Below are 18,713 nucleotides of genomic sequence, written 5' to 3' on the forward strand. Positions count from 1 at the left end.
TGCACCATTGTTGCTACTTTGTCATGCCGCTGCTTGTAGTCAGTCTGTGCGATCTTCTTGCAGCAGCTTACCAGGTGGTCCACTGTTTCTTCAGCTTCTTTGCATAGGCAGCACTTACTGTCTGTTGCTGTCTTCTCAATTTTGACTTTGTATGCATTTGTCCTTAAGGCTTGGTCTTGTGCAGCCAGAATTAGTCCCTTGGTCTCTTTCTTCAATTTTCCTGCTCTTAGCCATTGCCAGGTCTTGTTATTATCTGCTTTCTCAGCTATTTTTTTAATGTACTGGCCATGTAGTGCTTTGTCTTCCCATGCCTCTATTATTATTATTATTATTATTATTATTATTATTATTATTATTATTATTATTATTATTATTATTATTGTTATTATTCCTCTCTTGCAGCATGACTTGGTCTATTCAGAGTTTTCTTCCTTGCAAAACCTGTTTTTGTTAGCAATCTGACTTTCCAAGACAGGGAGGTCTGTGTAAGCAGTGAGTCTCTCTCCTCCAAGAGTCCTCTAACAGCTTGCAAAGACTTTGTTTGTTTGGGGACCAACTGCAACCAACACGTATGATGCTACTGCAGCAACCAACCATTCAGACAGTTTTTCTTTTGAATCATCTCTGACCTCTCTTTGAGAAGAAAAGCAGATTAAAAGAGTGCCAGTCTGATTTTAATTCCTACAGGCAGCCTGAAAACAGTTGTACGTCGAGAAGGCTTTTGAATTCAGGGATGGGATAAATATACCCGATAAAGTAATTGTGAGACTGTTGAAAGGACAGAGATATTCAATCAACAACATGTTTCTGTCTCAGAAACATTCAGTCCAGTGTGTGGAGTCCCGCCTGCCCAAAACCACTGTCAGCAAACATTTACTTAACCTCTAATGTACATACATAACCAACGGAAAGCTACTTCCCTATTGTTGCCAAGAAAAAGACAGGGAGATGTCCACGGAATCAGCTCAAAGGACAAAAGGGGATGGAGTTAGCAGAGATGGCGAAACGGATTGCTTGATTAAAGAAAAAAAATCCCACATTACTTTTGTTTCGACTTGGAAACCGCTTCTGGGCTTTTTGCTTGAGGTGGAAAAAAATGAAACTTTGATTTGGAGTTTTACCGATGAAACAGAAATAGCTAGTTTATACTCTTAAGTAAAAGTAAAAAGGTTTGAGGTTTGATGTCATTATCTTATTCTACTGCATCAAAGGGAAATCAATGCCTTTTCTTCCCCCCCTCTCTTTTTTACACTTTTCCCTTCTCTTTCCCCTCCCCTCCTGTTCCTATTATTTTCTTTTGTATTTTTGTATTTTATGTTATAAACTAATAAAAAAAATCTACAAAATCAACTCGAAGGAGGTTTTTTTTTTAACCCTTATGCATTGAATTGTGAGGTCTCCTATTTCTTCCATAAAAATTACAGGTAGAATCAAAGCTGGAATTGCAAGCAAGTCTGGAATGAGGCATTGCAAAGATTGAAATGAACAGAGTTTGAGGAAAAACAAGACTGATATTTGGCTTAGCAATATTGAAAAATATTTTATCAGCATCCTAGTTTGTTTTATTTTTTGTTTTAAAAAGAAGCCTCCACTGGGATACAGTTGCTGGGTGTGAACTTGCAGCGTTATTACAACAGTGCAGGATTTTTGACCAAAGCCAGCTAGTTGCTACTGTTCACAAGAGGCTGTTGACAACACCAGCTGGGCCTCCCTCTAAGAAGATTTGGGAGGACTGACTGGATAATAATAATTTAAGCAGCAGCTTTTCCCCAGGGTGACAGCTCATTTACGAGGGATACTATGAGATCATGTCAGAGGACAATCCAGGACCGATCACGGAGGAGAAACAAACATAGCCCATAAACCACCAAACTCCACAAAAGATTTGCTAGCTTTGTGTGCAGGGAAAACATCTCTTCAATCACTCTGCATATTGTGTGTGTGTTGTTGTTGTTGTTGTTTTAAAAAAAGGGGGGGGGACTGAATGTCTTCCAGAATAGGTTATTCTCCCAGATGAGGCAGTTCCTAATAATCAGAAGAAAGACCTGATAAAAATGTGAGAAACAGACAGAACCAGGAAAATAACAGGCGAATGGCGTGAAACACAACTTTCTTTACCTCGTTTCAGGGCCTTCTAGGTTATCAGGATGCACTTCTGATAACTGCTGATATATAAGTAGTTACAACCATTTGTTTAGTGACCGTTAGGAGTTAAAGCGGCACTGAAAAAAGTGACTTACACCCAGTCCTCAGACTTACAACCGTTGCAGCATCCTTACAATCGTGTGATGAAAATTTGGGCACTGGGACTGGGTGACTGGGTGATGGCCAAGCTTCCCAGCTGATTTCCAACAAACAAAGTCAATGAGAGAAACCTGATTCGCTTAATGGCCATCTGATCCACCTAACAATGTCAAAAAGGTTGTAAAACTGGGCATGGCTCGCTTAACCACTACCTTGATTTTGCCAACAGAAATTCTGGTCATAAGTCAAGGACTTATGCAGGGGAGACGTGGGGATCTATTTTGCCATTTCTCACACGTGACCACCTCTCTCAACGATGCGCCAATGTTTCTGCACACACCTTTGGAACATTATCCTCAAAGCAGCAGCTGCAATCTCCCCCTTTCTTTGCCAAATAATTGCCCCATGCACGTAGGTCACACTTGACCTAGAGTCTCCTTAAGTCATTTTAATTGGGGTAATTCAGAAGAACTGGAAACCACCTCAGTTTGAAACAGAACAATAGCTGGAATAAACAGATCTTTCACTTGGAAATGAGGCAGTTTCCTGTCCTGCTTAGCGCAGCCCCATCTCGTTTCCCATTTGCAGAAATCCAAAAGTGGAGAATTTGAACCAGGCTGATATCCCAGGGATTATGACTAAACAGGAGTCCAGTCCAATGAAGACACCAGCTGTTTGGATTTTCCTTTCTCAAGAATTTCCAAAGTTTTCTCTCTCTTCCCCCGCCCCCCTTATTATTACACTACGTATTTGCCAGCTAGGAAATCCTGAGAAGAAGTTAAAAGGAAACTGAGCATAGAAAATTTAAATACGTGTACAAGGCCCTTGGCAGACGAAGCTGTTCTGGAGCTTCTTTATGTGCTGGGAATGTGGGTGGAAAAAAGGGTCACAAGTGCATCAGGGAATCACTTCATTTACAGGGCCTTCTGACCCTATTACTTTTCTTTCCTTGCTGGTAATATGGAGGAACCACGAGAGTTACAAGCCTTCAAGGGAAGGCTGGATTGCCAAACTGCCTGGGTGAAGTCCATGCTTTGTTCAGCGCCAGCTTCACTCAAAATTCAAGCTTTGGCAAGAAAGAAAAGCCATTTAATTTAGCGTACTTGGTACAGATTATCGCTAAGATTAATAATCAGATTTTATGAAAGCAAGCAACTTTTTAAGAGGCTCCAAAGGCCTCTGGGGCTTGTGACCCAGCCACAGACGCAGCCTGTAAGGCCTCTCCTGTTTCACACGCTAACAGCATGGAAAATTTGACTTGCCGACTGTATGCTATTTAAGGAAGGAAAAGAACAACAGCCAGAATCTACAACTTTGAATCAACCAGAGATCAGTGTTTTTCATACTTGGCAACTTGAAGAGGTGTGGACTTCAACTCCCAGAATTCCCCAGCCAGCACTAATGTTTGAAAAACATTGCATTAGAAGATGAACATGGGTTAAGATGTGGCCCTTAACTCATGATTTAGCCAGGAGAGGCTATGTCCTATGGCCTTATATTCTTTATAAAAGACTCTGGGGAATACCACAAACCCTTGGGGAGCAAGCAGAGGCACAGGTAAAGAGGACTTTAAAGGAAATTAACAATAACAATAACAATAATAGAGTTGGAAGAGGCCTTTGAGGTCTTCTAGTCCAACCCACTGCTCAGACAGGACACTCTATACCATTTCGGATAAATGTCTGTCCAACTTAAAAACCTCCAGTGTTGGAGCACCCACAACTTCTGGAGGCAAGCCATTCCACTGGTTAATGGTTGTCATTGTCGGAAAACTTTTCCTTAATTCCGGATTGCTTCTCTCCTTGATGAGTTCCCATCTGTTGCTTCTTGTCCTGCCTTCAGGTGCTTTGGAGAATAGCTTGACTCCCTCTTCTTTGGGGCAGCCCCTGAGATATTGGAACACCGCTATCATGTCACCCCTGGTCATTCCTTGAGGAGATCCTTGAGCTGCTATTGTTACTTTCCAACAGAATTAGTGGGAGAAATACACAACCTGGACTTAAGTGCTTTGTATTTACATAGCCTCCTCCAACTATTTGCTTTCTGGACATGGTATCAATACAGATGTGGTACCGTGCCTTGCTTAGCAAAGGGTACATTTGGCAAAACATGGCCCCTGTGTCCAGAGGCTCTTCTCTGATACCATGTTAGATAAATGTAATATTAAACCCAGTCCAGGTTTTGTTTTCCCTCTCCTTATCAGTTCTGAATGTTCGGAAGAAAGGCAATCAGACAAGGAGCTGAGGTCACCAAAAGAAACCCTCAAGTTATAACAGAAGAGGCTGATAAAAGTGACCTTATGCAACCAGGTCTTGGTGCTTAAGTGGCCAAGGAGGCATTGGGGCGAGAGAGCCCCAAAGCTTCGTTCAGAGTATTAAACATGTGACAAAACGCAGGAGTCCACGTCACGTGCTCTTACAATAAGAAAGGTGGATTTAATATAAACCCAGCTAACTCGGTGTTGATGGGAAAAAGGAAACATTTCACCGACAAAAGGCAGATCTATTATTTATTTCTGCTGACTTTTATTATCAACAGTGTCCCTATTCTGGGCTCTTATAAAATGTCTTTGTGCACATGTTGCTAATCTACATTCAAGGCAATGGAAAGTCTACTTTTCGTGGTTAAGCTGTTGAGAAAAAAAGCAAATGACAGAATGACAGAGCTGGAAGGGACCTTGGAGGTCATCTAGTCCAACTCCCTGCTCAGGCAGGAAACCCTATACCATTTCAGACAAATGGCTGTCCAGTCTCTTCTTAAAAACTTCCAGTGTTGGAGCATTCACAGCTTCTTGAGGCAGGTTGTTCCACTGCCAGGAAATTCCTCCTTAGTTCTAGGTTGCTTCTCTCCTTGATGAGTTTCCATCCGTTGCTTCTTGTCCTGCCTTCAGGTGCTTTGGAGAATAGGTTGACCCCCCTCTTCTCTGTGGCATAAATGGCTGTGGGTAGCCTCTTTCCAAAGCCAAGGCACTAGGGAGCAAGTTTGGAGGCATCACCCAAGGTTTCCACCACCTCATTCTCCAATCTCATCACCACAAGGCAAATACATTGAGTTCCAGCTGGTCTTCTAGCTTTCACCACTACCTTATTGCCATTAAGCTAGGACTTCCTTCAAGCCAGGAAATTGGTTTGCAAAGTACCTCAATCACAGGTGGTCCCCTCGACTTACAACCATCCGTTTAACAACTGTTTGAAGTTACAAGGGCACTGAAAAAAGTGACTTAGGACCAGTTCTTGCCCTGACAACCGTGATGCTTTTCCCACAATCACATGACCAAAATTTGAGCTCTTGGCAACTGGCAGGTATTTACGGCGGTTGCAGCATCCCAGGGTGACGTGATCACCACCTGCGACTTCCCCAGCTGGCTTCCGTCATGTGAAGTCAACTCACTTAATAACAGCATGATTCATTTAAGAACCACAGTGATTTGCTTAACAATCATGGCAAAAAGTTGTAATAATAATCACCTCGCTTAGCAGTGGAAATTCTGGTCCCAACTGTCATTGTTAAATCGAAGACTACAAGTACAGCAGTGAGAGCAATTGAACGATATTATCTTTTCACACCCTCACTGTGATTTTCCCTTTTCCAAAATATTTCATATTGATCAGCAAGGAAACAGTTATGGGTCTGAGGCTGACAGTCTGCTAACTGATATTTATGCTAATTCTACTCTGTTCCTGGAGGATGTAATAGTATTAATCGTTATCAATACAACCTTGAGGGTTTTTTTTAGACAATAATCCACCTAGCCCAGTGATGGCAAACCTTTTAGAGACCGAGTGCCCAAACCGCAATCCAAACCCACTTATTTATCGCAAAGTGCCAGGGCCGCATCAGCATTGTGGTGCCCTCGGGGGGGGGGGGGGCAGGGAGGAGCCTCTGAGTGCCGCCTCTGGCATGCAAAACCCGGGGGCGCAAAAATGGCCACCGCCACGCTACGGGGTGCAGATACAAGGCGCTGCACCACGCAAGAATGGGGCAGGGCTAGTGAGTATCACGCAGGCACTAGCCCCGCCCCATTTGCAGTGCATGTATGCTCGCGGCCCAGTGCGCGCATGCACACATGTAAAATACTTCCCCCTCCTTTTTCTTCCAGTCCACCAATCGACAATGGTTGGTGACCTCTGCTCTCCCACCTCTACTTGAGCTTGCTAGTCGGCCGCTTCGCCTCCTTTGTGCTGGGTGGGGCTCCTGCTCCGGGTGGCAGTGGTGGCCTGATGGATCTGCTGCTGGCGGCAATGGCAAGTGTGCCAACAGAGAGGGCTCTGAGTGCCGCCTCTGGCACCCGTGCCATAGGTTCGCCACCACTGACCTATTGGTCTTTTTATGGTTCCCCCTCTCCCTTCAGTTCTTTTGTATTTTTTTTTTAAAAAAAACAATTTATTTGCATAGAAAGAAAATGCCCATTTTTTCCTAAAGCAACCCTTTTAGAGTTGAAACCCTTTCTAAAAGGTTTAAATCAGTTTACAAGTGATATTTTATGCAAAACTCTGGCATTCTGAGCATGGCTCTGCATATATATATATTTTAATACCGGGAAGACTTCTGATTCACATACATTATGTATGTAATTAAAAATATATGCAAATGCTACCGCACATCCAAAATTGGTTCTTTGGATTGTGGCCCTTGACTTTCAATTTAAACATTACTGGGCATGGAATTTCTTGTGGGAAATTTTTAACATTCTTAAAAGAGGCCACATTTGTGAAAGCAGGTGGATTAGCCCTTTGCTCTGATGATGTTAACAGGTTGTTAACGAAAGCTCAGCAATTAATAAAAAAAGCCTTTTACCTTACATCCCAGAGCTCTTTGTTTTTATCTGATTGACTTTAAATGTCCATACCTGGGATTCCGATATTCAAATACACACACACACACACACACACACACACACACACACAGAGGCCTCAACTTATAACCCTCCATTTAGTGATCCTTCCAAGTTATGACGACACTGAAAAAAGTGACTTACAACTGGTCCTCACACTTATGACCGTTTGCAGCATCCGAGGGTCAACTGATGACCATTTGTGAGCTTCCCAGGCAACTTCTGACAAGCAAAGTCAATGGGGTAAACTAGATTTGCTTAACGATCATGCGATCCACTTAATGTCTGCAGTGATTCGTTTAACAGCCATGGCAAAAAGGTTGTAAAATCGAGCCCAACTCTCGATGTTTATGTTCGAGCAGGGATGTCATTTCTGCTTGCTTGTGTGCAATGCGCTGGACTTAAGTTATGTTCTATTCAGCACCGCATTAAGTTCGAAACAGTGGAATACATTATTGATCCTTAACCTCAGTAAGTAAAACTGCCGATGTAGAACAGGATATTACAGATTATACCAGAGGGGCAGAATCCAGAAAAAAATCCTGCAGAAAGAAGCTGACCATAAATAAATAATTAAAAAAAACCCCACTGATTTTGTTCTCGCACGGAAGCTGATGCCTCAGTGAGGAATTTTCCTCTTAAAGAGATTTCTCTCTGAGCCCTGGAAATAATGTACAATAATGCATCCAACAGAACATAAAAAAAAAAAAAAAAAGCCAGGCTCTTCAGGAAGCAGAAAACTGTGAAAGTACCAAGGGCCTGCTTTTTCTAAATGGTGAAACACAGAAAGGCTTTAAAAAATGAGCAGAACAATAATATTTATCCACGAAGGATAATTAAATGGTACAAAACCACGGGGCCACCATGCCTTCCAGGAAATTGACATCTCAGAGCAGCAAGGCCCGTCGATGAAGAAGTGAAGCACGACAAAAACAGTCCAAGCCACTGTTTCTCAACCGTGACCACTTTCAGAGGTGCCACCTTGGCTGGGGAATTCTGGGAGTTGAAGTCCACGCATCTGAAGATGACCAAGGTTGAGAAAAACAGATCTTAACCTCTCCCCATTTTATGCTCACAGAAAATGGGCTGAATTGGGCACGGGAGAACATTCTCTGAACCACTTCATCATGGTGACATGGCAGATACCTCCAAGAATTCTCATGGGCATCTCTCTTCTCAGGAGGGTTTGGAGCCATATAATGCTCGTTCCACCATTTGAATTTTATCTCAATTTATCTTCTGCAGAAGCTGGGCCAAGGGATGGATTAGACCCAAGGACATGGAAGACAACTCACCCTACCAGGAGACCAAAGTCTTCTGGCTGTCCTTGGTGTTTTCCGAGCTTGGTGGTTTCTGAGCTTGTTGTTTATCAGCAGGTTATCAACCTAGATAACATAATCAGTAGCTCTGATGATGTTACCCAGTTTGGTAATGAAATGTCTGCAAGAAAACCATCAAGCTCAGAAACCACAATACAGCCCTGAGCTACACATCCTCTCTTCTGTCGGGACCAAACTCTTGCCTGCCAACTTGTCTATCAGTGGCCCCACACAAATTCGTCCGCCATTAATCTAGCAAAGCCTCAAAGCTATTCCAAAATAGAAACCAAGAGTGCAGCCTGACTATTAGTTGTCCTCTGGATTTTGTGTTCTGAAACATCCTAACACAAGAAGTACCCAAGGAAATGTGACATTGGAGGAAGTCACCCTGAGCTAAACAATCTATCACGTGTCACCTTTTGCACAACCCAACCACAGAACTGGCAATCTTATCCAACTACAACTCAAGATAAAGCTGGCTAATTAGATTAAAGACAGCCTTTACATTTCAGCTCTTAAAAGATTTCTACGGTTGGCTTCTTACTGCCTAGTCCTTTGCAAACCTTATCTGGTTAAACACTCCTGGGGCATTCTGATTATTGTGGTTACACACTGGGAACCTTCAACATGTTCTTTCTCTAATGTGATCTCATAAATGCCGTCATCGACCAGCAATGCCCTTTGGCAGTGGTTTCTCAACCTTGACAACTTTAAGATGTGTGGACTTCAACTCCCAGAATTCTCTGCCTGGGGAATTCTGGGAGCTGAAGTCCATACATCTTAAAACTGTCAAGGCTGAGAAACAGAGTCCTTCGGGATTCCGTGTAGAACAAAGAAAGGCAAACTTTGCACAACAGAATGACTCGACACAGGTTTAACCAAGAGGATTCCAAATAAGGACAAAATAATATCAAATTACTTTGGTTTCCAAAGGAATTCCATGACAGATCTCACAATAGCCATTTTGGGGGAAAAAATAATAATAACAGCACCACTGAGTGAGAGACTGCTGAACACACATGCATTAAAAGTTTTAGGCTATCTCAAAAGGTCTCAACAAGCCCAGTAGGTTTTTAACACGTTACAATCGTTAATTGACAAAATAATCTGTTTTATATATAGCCTGTAATTGCAAAAGTATCCCAGTTCCACACCTTCTCTCTTCCACTTTAAATCCCACATCAGTTTGACTACTTCAGACAACTGATGAAATGAATTATATCTCACAAAAATTTATATTTTTAATAAAAGGCATTAATCTGAAAATGTGCTACCTCTTCCTGATTTGGGTGATACAATCAGGAAGAATCTTTTCAGGCTTTTTATTAAAAGGCACAAACTTGTGAGATACAGCTCATTTCTCCCTTAAAATGATGACCACATCCCACAGCACTATGGAATTGTGCTAGTGAGATTACACACTACCCATTTGCAGGTGTGTAATTTCAAACTTCCCTCGTGCATCTTAAGTAAAGGAGTGGAATAAATGTTTCAAAGCTATGCAAAACTCAAAAACGTTGAACTTAGATTCCAAGAACATTTGCAGAACAGATTATTGCAGGACATGAGAAATCATTCTGGAATCCCAATCAATGGTTACTAATGATAAAAAAAATAGTTTTGTTTTAACTATTGATACCAGACAGCCAAAGTAAATTGTGTTCACAGTGAAATGTTTGCCACTTGCCCTAAAACATGGTTGGGATGTAGGAATCTGTGTTGTTAAGTTCTGGGTTGTCATCATCTTAGCCAACATTGGCAATAATCTAAGAGAAGGGAAATTGAAATGTATGAAGCCTGCAGCTTCCCTTTCTCAAACAAAGCAAGCACCATCCTTGGAGAAATACTTACTGGGCACAGAGTGCCAATGGAAAGAGGAACTGTCTTAATTATGGGACTGGGGGAAACAATCTATTGTCCAAAATCCCCAATCTTTGTTTCTGGACGACTGAGCAAAGAAAAGCTTCTATTTTTAAGAGCAAAGATAATTTCCAAATTCATTATGGTACGCAGCTGCTGAAATAAACCAATGAGCTATTTTTATAGTCAGAGAACTTACCAAATATTTCTCCATTTTTGGCATATTCTGTCACAAGGTACAGCATGCTTTTGGTCTCCATCACCTGTGAATGAAAGAAATAAAACATCACTTTAACTGGCAAAAGGGGGGGGGGAGAAATCCCAGGAACTCTTGGAAGCAACTTTTTCAGTATTTTTCTAACGAAAACGAGACACCAGAGTTATCATTACACGTTTAAAATTTCTAAATTACTTCAAGAATTCAAAGGTGAAGGCAGGATGGAGATCAAGCTTCCCTAAATTGGTAATTAAAAGGAATGCCTCGTTACTGGAACACAACCAACCTTAAGATATATTGAGATTTCTCAGAATAAACTGCAAGATGTAGCCTGAAGGTTGTGGGATTTGAGCCAATGTGCTGAAGCAATAAGTTCTAAATTAGCAGGAGAACAAATAAAATCCATAGTCCTGAATTCTGCATCTAGCATTTATTGTGTGATGCCAGATATAAGAAAACAATGCCAGATACTTTTAATCTTGAAGGCAAAGGCAAGATAAATCACTTGGCACTGAAATGTTTAGATCTGTTTTCTGGGAAGATCTGTCTCATTAAACAATTCTCCAATGGCTTTTGCGCAAAATAAGAAGACAAATAAGAACTGCAACAGAATTTCCGAAGTCTTGCAAGAACAGAATTTTCCTGTTGAGGGTTCCTGCCGGTCAACCATCTTCTTCTCCAGGATGTTATAATTTGGGGTGAAGAGAAGACAGAAGTGGTCAACTGATGTATTTTAGACAAACTAACTAGAACAGAAACAATTTCTGTCTCCCAAATGTTTAAATACGAAGATGAACAAATTGGATGGAGTCCACAAACGTTTATGCCAGAATACATTTATTTGCTTTCATGCTATCACAAGACACTTCCAAGAACTTCAAATGTTTTTTTCCCAAATCGAGTACAAATTGCAAACCCTCGTGGTGGAGTGAGAGATTCTGGCATTAGTGGATAATCATCTCACTTAGAATGTTAAAAGCAGTTTGTTAGGACAAAGGAGAGACCAAAAATGCTTTTAATAAATGCAGAAAGTTGGAGAATTGAAAAGCTTGGAGAATTCTTCTTGGGCCTTGAGAAAGTTTGACGTCATGGCCAAAGTAATCTCTTGATCAACGGGAGGAAACTCAGCAGCTAGAAGATGTGCAGCGATGGTGAGCCAGGGGTGTAGCAATTCAGACAGGGCCTCTTGATGCACACAAATCAGCAAACTCTTCAACACAATTTCTCTGGCTGAGATAAAGGATGGCAGCTCTTCACCATAGTTGTTTAGAAGAGAAGGGATCTGTCTGTCTGTCTATCTTATCTATCTTATCTATCTTATCTATCTATCTATCCATCCATCCATCCATCCATCCATCCATCCATCCATCCATCCATCCATCCATCCATCCATCCATCCATCCATCCATCCATCCATCCATCCATCCATCTATCTATCTATCCATCCATCCATCCATCCATCCCTATCTATCTATCTATCTATCTATCTATCTATCTATCTATCTGTCTGTCTGTCTGTCTGTCTGTCCGTCCGTCCGTCCGTCCGTCCGTCCGTCCGTCCGTCCGTCCGTCCATCCATCCATCCATCCATTCTATCCTGTCCTATCCATCCCATCCCATCCCATCCCTCCCTCCCTCCCTCCCTCCCTCCCTCCATCCATCCATCCATCCATCCAATTTCTACACTATCCCATCTCACCTAAGTAATTCTGGGCACTTTGCAAACAATACTATAAAATAATATAAAAGCATGACTAAAAGCATAGTTAAAAAGAGAATTAAAATGCAAGATTAAAATTAATAAATGAAAAGTAAAAAAAAATCAGAGTTAAGAAATCAACAAGGCTAAAAAGATTTGCATGAAACCCCATCCAACTCCTAAGCTGCGAGCCTTCTGCTGAATGTATTTATTGGTGAAATCATTGGAAGGATTTGGTTTATTGGAAGTCAAAGAAAGTCTCAACTACTCAGTAACAAAAGATGACTAAAAGAGTACTGTTGACAGCTAGCTGCTTTTTCCAGAAGATCTCAGAGCATGAAATAGTATTATGCTATTTTTTATGATCTGGATCATTCTCTCATTTCTAAATTGCAGCTCAAATAAGTCTGCTGTTCATTTTATAATATCACCATTAACTTCTTGATTTATAGCATATTGTCAATATTGATACATGATTTAATAAAAGCGAACCACACAACTCAAAAGCCAGACCTCTTCTTTAAATGGTGGGGGAATCTCTTTTTCTTGAGATTCAACATTTAATCCGGGTAATTTGTTAATGACATTTGAGTAAACTAATAAAGAGAGTTCTAAGCAAGGCCTTTATGTAGATTTACAATGAACTGAATCCGATGGCTTCTAGTGGCTCATAGCGCTGCTTCTGAAAAACTCTTGTCCATTTCACTTATTCATGTCTGGGATTTGCTCCTGAATTACTACATCCCTGTCAGTGCTTAAAACTTCTATATTTGAATTTTGGCTCGGTCCATGGTGAAGGTTCAACCACTTCCTACTTTGGTTCTACAACTGCCTGTCGTCATTTCAAACATCTGGTTGTCTAACGAGAAAGACTTGCCTTCAAAACCAAATCATCCTTTTTTATCAGACAGATCAACAGGAGTATGGAAACAAGTAGTGCTTAACTGTTAAAGGGGCATAATGTAGCTTTCCATATCAATGCAACATAAATTCCTGATTGCTTAATGTTTTGTGTGCCTACTACCTGCATAAGATAAAAGATAATCAATGCTAATGGGATATGGTGCTCTAAACAAGTCCTCAAGGAAATTTCTAGGACGTTTACTTGATTGATGCTGAGATGAACCTCTTTTTTGTAGGATAGCATGGCTATATAACAAGGAAGGCAATATTAAAGACAAATGTCATGCGGTCTATTTCAACTTTCAAACTTATTTAAGTGTCACAGCTACAGAGCTTTACTGAATGAATTAGATCAGTCTACAGAGCTTTGACCGGTAACAACTCATCAATAAATCTGGAGAAGCAATAAACAGGCTCCACACCAATTCACATATATATATATATAATAATAATAAAGTTGGAAGGGACTTTGGAGGTCATCTAGTCCAACCCCCTGTTCAGGCAGGAAACCCTATATGTGTGTGTGTGTGTGGGGGGGCTAGATGTGGTTTAGCATTAAGCATAAACAATCCAAATATTTAATGCAGAGAAACAACATAGTCACTGCTCTGAGAACTAAGGAAACTCTACTTTCCAACTCTTTAGAGCAGGGGTCCCCAACCTTGGCAACTTTAAGACTTGTGGATTTCAATTCCCAGAATTCCTCAGCCAGCAAAGCTGCCAAGGTTGGAGACCCCTGATTTAGACCAAAGGTGGGCAACTCTGGCCCTTTTATGACCTGTGGACTTCAGCTCCCAGAATTCCTGAGCCAGCCATGTATGGCTAGCTCAGGAATTCTGGGAGTTGAAGTCCACAGCTTTAAAGGGGGTCACAGCTGCCCACCTTTAGACCATGAGCAAAAGTCAAGGATGAAGATGGAAGCAGGCAAATTACAGATTTTTGAAATACCGCCGTTCACTCTTCCGCATTAGGAAATTGTGGAGTAGTGAATCGCTCTACTTGAACATGCGGATGCAAAGCTATTCAGGTCAAACTGCAGATTACATAAACAGGATCATGTGAAAGATGAAGTCCCACTGATCCATCTGGCCTTATGTTAGCCTCAAGTGACTCACTGCATTCCTAAAAGACTCTAAGCCAGGATTCTTCCCCAGTGTGGCTTGTTAGTAAGAAAGTGGGCTGATGAATGTTGGCTTCCTGCTCCCACTTCACTCTTTCTTCAAGCAGGGGCATATAAACCAACCAGCAACCAAGATGGAAGTGTTTAGCATTATGCCAAAACATGGCCTGTTGTTTCTCCTATAAGCCTGGGTTTAAACATTTCCAAACCATTTCAAACCACAGTTCCTTGAAGACCAACAATCCAGGAGTCAAGCCATTCAGATATATGATGGTTTACCCTGCAAGTCCTTGGATAGCATAGCTGTCCCTGCAGGTACAGTAGTGGCCAAAATTGTGGAAACCTTTTGGGAAAAGTGTATTTTTGAGGTTTGATGGCTAATAACACTTTTTTTTGGAGTAGTACCATAAAATTATATATCAATGGAAAGATAATTTAATCAAGAATGTAATGCAACAAAGTTTGTTCAATTATCTGTACTGTATTCTATGAAAAGTTATAGCCAAATAACCAGAAAAAGGAAGCACAACTTGCTTAGGTTGATATCAGATAGCTTTCCTTCATCTGATTGTAGCCAATGAGCATGAGTGTTTAGAGAGCCAATCAGGTGTCATCTTGTTTTGGCAATGAGCCAATCAGATCACAGTAGGATTCAGTTATTGATGTCATGTATTGAAGCTGAGAGGAGGTCATCTGTCGGTGTGTTATGTGATGGCTATCAAGTTGGTTGGGGGTTTTTTGTGTGTTCTTTCATTTAGTGAGCTTGTAAAACGTAATAAAATTAAAGGAATGGTGCAAAGAGTTGACTGGTCACCCAGAAAGCGATGTAAAATAGTATTATTAAGTGAACAAGGCTACAGTTATAAAGAAATTAGAAGAAAAATTGGTGGAAACTTAACCAAAGGTGGCATCTCTACTGTACACTTTTCCCAAAAGGTTTCCACAATTTTGGCCACTACTGTAGAAGGAACCAAATAGGCACAAGTGTGCAACAATTTTAAACCCAGCTCCCCTTGGCTTTTGTGGCTGAAGTCAAGGGAAGTTCAGGCTTGTGAATTAATGAATTATTCAAAGCAATACAGTTGTTCACATTCAAAAAGGATGAAGTATCTGAAGTATCAAATTGTTTCCAGATTTGTACACAAGGATTAATTAATTACTACTCAATAATTCAACCAATGGCAACCAGCCAAAGATAAATTCAGGAGCTGACTGGTAAGAAGGCTTGGTTACTGTCACTTTTTAACATTCAGATTTGACAGGAGAGAGGGTTACATACCTGATAAAGCTTGATAATATGTGGATGGTCCAGCATTTTCATGATCTGTACCTCCCGGTAAATTTTTTCCAGGTTCACAGAATCTAGCTGAGATTTGTCGATGATTTTTATTGCCACCTAGAAACACACAAGAGGAATGGATGATGTCAACCCGGCCTTGACAAACCACATCACCAAAGTGCAAAGAAACTGCACCCATCCAGTTTTGACGAGGGCTGTATTGACTGTGCTCTAATACTAAAATGCTGCATGAAGAAAAATCAAGGATTGGGGGTGGTGGTGAGTGGGAGCAAATATTATATTGTATAAAACCCGATGCTTTGCTTCTGTTGACAGTAGTTAGTTCCTAAAAGAATGGGATTCATACTCAGTGGCCAAGGCATTTCTCTGTAGCAACCTGTTTCAAAGACTTCTCCAACTCTCTTAAGCAGATTTTGAGAATATATGGGGAAAGTGAGGAATTACACAAGCAAACTTCCATTCCCATGAGACTGGATTCCCCTAATTTATCTCATTTTACTTTTAGTTATCCTGCTGTGGGAGAATGGGTGGCAGAACCTAGGGGCAGGGTGAAAAGAGGGACCAGCCTAGAATCCCTACACAGCCACAAGCAAGCGAAGTCCAATGTTCCTTGAGTGCTGTTGACCCTTATCTAACTCTTAACAAGAGTTCACCACAAGCTGAGAAGATCCTTGTGCACAGGCTATAGCAATAAATCAGTCTAATTGAACCTTCATGTGTGGGACCTGGTCTTTGGAAGCTGACACTTGCTTAGTGGAGATCCGCTGATTCATATTCAGAAGCATCCACTTTTATTTTGTTTGTATTAAAATGGAACAGAATGCTTGAAAGTGAGACTTAAGTATTCGCCCTTATCTTGACAGCCAGGAATACAAAGGAGAGCAAACATTTTGAAGCTTATCATGGAAATGAAGGATAAGCAAGAAAGAGTCAGTTGCTGAGAAAGGAGTCAGAAAACAAATAAATAAACTAGACATTTGCTTCACACCAAAAGCAACCTCAAAGGTTGCCCCTATTAAAAGTTCATGACTAATATATTGTACATTAGTCATATGTGGAACTTACACTCTCCATGCTTGCAGGAGGAATCCCCCCGCCTACTGATCCTCAGAGATGATGGAAAAAGTTCTTTAATGTAAAACTAGCCTTTAAGAATGTGCAACTGGAAAGCAAACTCAGTGGAGCTGATTTATTGCAAGTTTCCTCATTTTAACTATGATTAATGTTTCAGACACTTTAAAAAAACCCATAGAGGTAGTCCTCAGTTTATGACCACAACTGAGCCCCAAATTTATGTTACTAAGTGAGACATTTGTTAAGTGAGTTTGGCCCATTTTACGACTTTTCTCACCACATTGGTTAAGCGAATCACTGCCATTTTTAAATTCATCACACAGCTGTTAAGTGAATCCAGCTCCCCCCATTGACTTTGCTTGTCAGAAGGTCGCAAAAGGGGATCTGGTGACCCCCGAGACGCTGCGACCGTCGTAAATGTGAGTCAATAGTCAAGCATCTGAATGTAAATCACGTGACCATGGGGATGTTGCAACAGTCGTTAAGTGTGAAAAATGGTCCCAAGGCACTTTTTTCAGTGCCGTCGTAACTTTGAACGGTCACTAAATCAACTGTTGTAAGTTGAGAACTACTTGTATATCACTGTATAATAGCTTAGGGAAAGCTAAGCCACTTAAAACACAAAAAACCACAATTCCACCTATCTACAAATCTCTGTATTTTTCCCCCCCCCCCAAAAAAAGAGCCAAAGAGACATATCCATTTAAAAATTAAAATATGTCCATGTTAAAATTAAAATGCAGTACATTGTCAGTGAAGAATCAGACAAGAGCAGAATGACCTCTAAAAAACCAGTATCAATTGTTTTCTCTCTGGCATACATACATCGGCGGACAGGCTTGGCTCATAATTACACAACGACACAATGTGGTTTATTTGGTTTTCGCCTTATCAATCTTCTGAGTTTTCATTAAGTTGCTTTTCATCCAGACAGCATTATTCCGACCTGTTGGGTGCCCCTTTTTTGTATGTTGGACATCATATAGCCACATCTTGAAGATAGAGACAAAATGGCTCTAGCAGGCATTTCTCTACCCCAATATTAAAAGCTGCAATCGTTCCAGAAAGAGGAATGGTGAAAATTTCTAGGCAAGTAAAGGAAAATCTTTCTTTGTGATTCATATTTCATCGGCGTAATTTGCTGCTTGCAAGGACAGTGTAAAAACTCTTGAGCTACAATAAGCTTACTATAGCCTCTCCAGAATGTCTCAAGATTGTTAAGAGAGCTATTCTCATCCTTTCAGTTGAGGGCTTCCAAGAAGGCCCCATTGGCCCAATAGGAGAGTAAAAACTTTTTCTTAAAACCTTTTTAAAGATTTGAATAAACATAAATAAGATATTTACACCAGTGTTCCTCAAGCTTGGCAACTTGGAAGATGGATGGCTGGTGAATTCTGGGAGTTGAAGTCCACTCATCTTCAAGTTGCCACGCTTGAGAAAAAGTGGTTTAATCCACCGAGTTTCCTCCTTCTAGGCATTTATTTTAGGCAAATCTGGATTGTGTGCAGGACTTGTGCTAAAAAAGAGACTGTGAGGTACAGGGAGTCCTTGACTTACAATCACAATTGAGCCCCAAATATTCTGTTGTTAAGTGAGAATTTGTTAAATGAGTTTTGCCCCTTTCTTGCCACTGTTGTTAAGTGGATCTGGCTTAACAAATCTGGAACCACTGCAGTTGGTAAGTTAGTAACCCGGTTGTTAAGTGGATCTGGCTTCCCCTTTGACTCTGCTTGTCAGAAGATCGCAAAAGGGACACTGCAACCGTCATAAATACGAGTCAGTTGCCAAACATCTGAATTTTGATCACATGACTCCGGGATGCTGCAACGGTCATAAGTATGAACCAGTTGCCAAACGTCTGAATTTTGATCACGTGATCATGGTGATGCTGCAAAGATTGTAAGTCCTTTTTTTCAGTGCCGTTATAACTTTGAACGGTCACTAAACAAACGGTTGTTAAGTCAAGGACTACCTGTATTTTACAACTGTCCCCAAATATTCCCAATCATGTTTTCTCTATGAACAGGTCTATCTGGGAGGGATTATTTTCCAAGTAGCTGTCATCAGCAACCCTACTGGGCAGCAAAATTCCACCCCAACCATCTGTGGAAACAAATTGGTGGTTTGAGGCAACAGGAAATTT

The 18,713-nt window shown here is 41.0% G+C and overlaps 1 protein-coding gene across 1 annotated transcript in view; it reads right to left on the reverse strand.

The window, feature by feature from the left end:
- SIK2 (salt inducible kinase 2) overlaps positions 1-15,588 on the reverse strand; it is a 39,039-nt gene extending 23,451 nt beyond the window's left edge. Inside the window, exons 1-2 of the mRNA XM_029283455.1 lie at positions 15,476-15,588; positions 10,457-10,520 (exon numbers count right to left, since the gene is read on the reverse strand). Of these exons, the coding sequence (XP_029139288.1) occupies positions 10,457-10,520; positions 15,476-15,517 (106 nt within the window). The 5' untranslated portion in view covers positions 15,518-15,588. The remainder of the gene's footprint in view (positions 1-10,456; positions 10,521-15,475) is intronic.
- Positions 15,589-18,713: the final 3,125 nt, after the last annotated feature.

Source organism: Protobothrops mucrosquamatus, unplaced genomic scaffold (assembly GCF_001527695.2).
Source record: "Protobothrops mucrosquamatus isolate PMUCROS unplaced genomic scaffold, P.Mucros_1.0 scaffold97, whole genome shotgun sequence".
NCBI lineage: Eukaryota > Metazoa > Chordata > Lepidosauria > Squamata > Viperidae > Protobothrops > Protobothrops mucrosquamatus.